Below are 5,096 nucleotides of genomic sequence, written 5' to 3'. Positions count from 1 at the left end.
GTTCCCTCCTTCAGGGAACGAGGGTTACACAAGTAACCTAGACGTTACTTTCCACATTTCAATGACCAGTTGTGATCGTTAATACTTAAATTTAATTATGTTAATTTAGTAGCATTAATTGCAAATGTCTACTTTCAGGAATGAGGGTTAACACACAGTTTAATCCAAAGCATCAACTTTGATATGCAGGTGCATCTCAATAAATTAGAATGTCGTGGAAAAGTTCAATTAACAGAACCAAAGACTTAAACTACTTCAGTCTGTGTGCATTGAATTTATTTAATACACGAGTTTCACAATTTGAGTTGAATTACTGAAATAAATGAACTTTTCCACAACATTCTAATTTATTGAGATGCACCTGTATATATTATATATTTTTATATATTTCCAATATTTATATAATTCCAATATTGCATTGTGTATTATGTATTAAACTGCAAAATGTAAATGTATTACAATTTCATTGAAAACTATATAAACACTAAAGTTTGTCTGGGAAAATAATGAACAGCATTTGCTATGGTAGGATTGGTCGGCAATGTTTGTTTCCACCATCATTATTTAGTTCCAGGACACTTAGGTTGTAATTTAATGCAACTTGATTGCATTAACCTATAAATGTGGTTTTGTGTTGGTGTGTTTGTATATTTCTGTGTTTGTGTGAAGATTCAAAGTGTAACAGTTCAGTTGTTTATTTGAGAATGGTTCACCTGTTACAGCTTATATCTTCCAGGGAGCATGTGAGTTAATGTGTGTGTGTGTATGATACAATAACTCTTTGCAGCAGAGATGTGATTCAGACAGCTCCAGATGGATCTCATTGACACTATTCACTTTGATCAGAGTGAAATCCTACTCTTCACATATAGAAGACTGTGTCTGTTTGTATTCTGGTTGCTTTAAACTTTGGACACATATGTGAGGGTGCATTGGTGTGTGAAGTATTTTCTTTATAACTCAGGCTCTGTCACGACACTTCCCTCACCAGAAGACCTCCCCTGAGTTGTTAAGGAGAGCCAATGATGTTTTATGAAGACAATGGAAACACTGACCACATGTGTATCACATGCAAAGACACACACATGCTTCATGCACATCTGTGGAACAAGACAATGTTGCTTCTTTGTTGTGTGTCAAATGAAAATCGATCATTTTCAAAGCACACAATTTTGCTCAATGAATATTATATACTAAAATCTTGAATTCATACTCCTGTTCAAATTTATTCAGGTTCAGATCCCACGCTAGCACACATCAATTTATCCTTTTGTAATGAAATGGAGTTTTAATTGAGTTCCAGAAGATGTAATGGATTAACTTCAAAGCAGTGAACTGTTTATTGTGTTCCTGTGGCTCAAACATAACATGGCACTAGCAACGCCAAGGTCATGGGTTCAATTCCCAAGGAATGCATGAGCTGATCAAATGTATATCTTGAATGCAATGTGGATAAAGACATCTGCCAAATCCATACATGTGAATATATTTAACTTTATCTCTAAAACACTTGCTACAAATGAATAAAAATTGGAAAACAATCCCTTCAGAGCAGTCATAGCAATAATTTCAATAAAATATAAAGGTTATTTTTATTATTTTATTAAAATAATATTACATTATTTTATTGAATAATAATTTGAAATTATTTTCAGTTCATCTGTATTTTTTATGAAGGATTGGACACTAGAATCCAAGCTAGAACAAAAGACTAGAATATTGAAGAGTGTTGGTATTGGACTTGTCAGACTTGAACTAATCAGCATTACCCAGAACATCCTAGTAATCCAATCACCCTATAACTGCAGCGACTTAAAATTATTTATATGTTTATCTCTCTTTCTTTCTTTCAGCTCTTGGACAAATCATGCTGTATGTGGATGGAATGAATGGGCTTATCGGACACAATGAAACTGTACAGTGGCTTTACACACTAGTTGGATCAAAGGTAAAAGACATATATATATATATCAGTTGATATTAAATATGTAATTGTGCTCACTTAAAGTTAATGTTTAAATTAACTAATCATTTAACTAATAAAAAATAATTAATCTTTAAATAAACTAATAATTTAATTACACTGTTAAGTTGATTTTAGTTTTTAGTGTTTCACTCTTAATTTAGACAAAATAGTCTTGAAGTAAAAGTAGAGGAGAAACTTTTGCTTTGAATATCCAGATCTATTATTTTGTTTAGAGGTAATGAATTCAGTAAGGCCTGAATGGTGTTTTTTCTGGTATTTATGTTCTTTTTAGCCAATGTTTGCAAATGTTTTAAGTTAGGGCAGCTTCCAGGTGTGCCAACTTGAACAATACTCATAGGGTGGCGTAGTTTTGCACGCAGTGTTCATGACTGACTTTCCTGTTTTTTCCCTGTATTTATGTTCTTTTAAGCCAATGTTTGTAAAGCATGCTTTAACTCAGCAGGGCAGCTTCCAGGTGTGCCAGCACACAGAGTGTGGCACGGTTTCGCACGGCACAATCCAGTGTTCTGGACTGATTTCCTTTCTCAATCCTGTCCGGCTATCTAGTGGCAATATGAGCACATGTGATGATGACACATGGATGTGTGTGCTAGAGGTTGGATGAGAATGGATGTTTGTGATCACCACATCAATAGATATTTTTATGGAGTTCTGTGCTGGATGCAGCAGTGTTTAAATGCATTTCCTCTTCTCTCTCTTTCTGTTATATGATACATATTAAATACACAGTATGGTTTGAAAAAGCAGGTCTTATTTTATTAAACACAGATCTGTTTCTACTCCTGTTTCTCCACTCCACTCCATATACACATTCACATTCCTGAACCTGTATGTTTTGCTCTTCTTTTCTTTTCAATTTGTTTTTCCTGTGGCTCTTCTCCTTATCAGGGAAACACAATGGCTCAATATCTCCATGTCTGATTCATTTAAGAAAGTATATAAAATTTTGCAAAAGCAAAAATCCTTTTTTTAATAATTTTTAAATCTGTAATTTTTGTTTTCCTCTAAAAAAATATCCTGATGAGAAATTTTCTTTGAGAAGAAAATCTGTATACGGTAATAAATCCTGTTTTTAGAAAATATGTAATAAATTTAGTTTATTTTTTAACTCATTAGCAAATTGTTTATATTTTGATCACAAACCTCAATTTTGTGTTAGAATTGTGCTTAAAACACACACACAAACATCCAACAACAAAACAAAACAAAACAAAAATTGCCAGTGGGGTAAGAAAAATTAACATGACTAAATGTGTTTTTTGCAGTGACACCACTGTTTAATTGATGTTTATAGGAAATAGGTTCACATAATGGGCATAAAGTTGCACAAAATACAGTATGAAATAGAAACATTGTAAGTAAGTAAAAATTAAGATAGAGGACTAAAAACCAAGAGAACAGACAGGAAAAAAGGGTTTCAACAGGCTACTTGCAGGACATTTAAAGTAGCTCCTCCTCCTGTCAGTGTGCAGTCATGTGTCAGAAGCTGTTATCAATATCCTCCATAGTACCCCATTCAGGAAAATGTGTCAAGATATTCTCTGGGCTTTTACACCCTTTAAATATACAGTTAATTTCGTCTAGACAGTGTAAGATCATGTGTGAGCTGCAAAATGTCATATAATTGGGTGTAAAGACAAATGTTAAGGTTAGTGTTGTTTACATTGTTGTATAGAGATAAATAGTGTTTCTTTATGTGTGCAGTTCCGGTTGGTTGTTAAAACTGCTCTGAAGCTGCTGCTGGTTTTTGTGGAATACACTGAGTCCAATGCACCTCTACTCATCCAGGCTGTCAACACCGTGGACACCAAGCAAGGTAATGTATACACCTTACAAAAAACAATACACACACACACTTATGAAAGGTGAAATACTCTTGGAAAGTTGTCGCAATGTCTCTGGAAATCAATGTTCAATTCTATGTCTCTGTATTTGAGTCCAAGCTGAGCTCTGGATGTTACAGTGTGTAACATGGGACTCGGGACTGAGATGATAGAGACAAACTCTCTCCTCTGGTGAGGTTTGGTTACCTAGAAGAGAGAAAGCAACTATAGTGAAGATGACATTTAACAAACTGTTATTTACTTTTTCTCAGATATTTTAAGGTAATTGCTCATATTACCGGCCCCTGTATTGGCAGTGAACAAAATATGATCGCCAGCAGATTAAATCAAGATTAATGGTCTGAGCTCATGGGGAAAAAAGTGTTGATAGGACCAGAGTTACTAAGATAGGACAGCTAGAATGAAAAAGTTTAATACTGTTACATAAGAAGAGAGAATGCTGTCTCTGGTCTCCCAGTGAGAGACAGACAGGCTGGCAGATGAAGCAGAACGTCTCCTGCTATTAATCTACATAACAGACATTTTCTCCTCAAACTAAATCTTCTCATTTGTCTCTGAACCAGCCATATGTTAACCGATTTACGTCAAATACCATTATGCCATTAGCCGTATGTAACCCTCGTTCCCTGAAGGAGGGAATGGAGACGTCACGTCGGTGACCGACAAATTGGGATCTCTACCAAAGCGCCATGGATGCTGCCCCTTCCAGTGGCCTGTGCGAGCCGCCTGTGCCCCTTTGTGGTGTAGGCCGGGGCTCGCAACAAGAAGACCAGTCACTGTTGTCATAGCACTACCCCCTCAGTGAGATTGGATAACACTGGGAAAACGTACCCGTTCCACTTGGAACAGGAATGTTGCGGAAGCCCCATCCTTCCCGAAGGAGGTTTCGGAAGCACTTACACATATGACATCCGTTTAGGTGCATATGGAAGATTAGAGGTAATTGTAACCCTCATGGAAATGGCAGAAGTCTGCTGGAGAAACACAGACTCTGAGGCTATACCGTGGCCTCTACATATGGAACCCAGCCCTCTTCCGGTTCTCACAGATTCATTGAGTGAGGGCCTGGCGCCGGACATTCCGCCACGTCTGGCTGCCGAGGGGATGGAGGAGCTCGACAGGGCCTACAGTACGGACACTCTGGAGCAGTTTTAGCAAGCTGACACTAACCGGCCTCTCAGTGCCACCTCTACCAGTTTGAGGTGAGAACACAGGATGATACCGGCTCCACACGAAGGCTATAGAATCTAGCGAACGTGTTGGGG

The 5,096-nt window shown here is 37.0% G+C and overlaps 1 protein-coding gene across 1 annotated transcript in view; it reads left to right on the top strand.

The window, feature by feature from the left end:
* LOC107581616 (FH1/FH2 domain-containing protein 3-like) overlaps positions 1-5,096 on the top strand; it is a 191,749-nt gene that overhangs the window by 144,515 nt on the left and 42,138 nt on the right. The window contains exons 6-7 of the mRNA XM_016267244.1: positions 1,854-1,948; positions 3,692-3,803. Coding sequence (XP_016122730.1) covers positions 1,854-1,948; positions 3,692-3,803 — 207 coding nt within the window. The remainder of the gene's footprint in view (positions 1-1,853; positions 1,949-3,691; positions 3,804-5,096) is intronic.

The sequence above is a fragment of the Sinocyclocheilus grahami genome, unplaced genomic scaffold (assembly GCF_001515645.1).
Source record: "Sinocyclocheilus grahami isolate Dianchi unplaced genomic scaffold, SAMN03320097.WGS_v1.1 scaffold36.1, whole genome shotgun sequence".
NCBI classification, from domain to species: domain Eukaryota; kingdom Metazoa; phylum Chordata; class Actinopteri; order Cypriniformes; family Cyprinidae; genus Sinocyclocheilus; species Sinocyclocheilus grahami.
The sequence above is the reverse complement of the archived record's forward strand: the minus strand, read 5'-3'. Positions and strand labels throughout refer to the sequence as shown.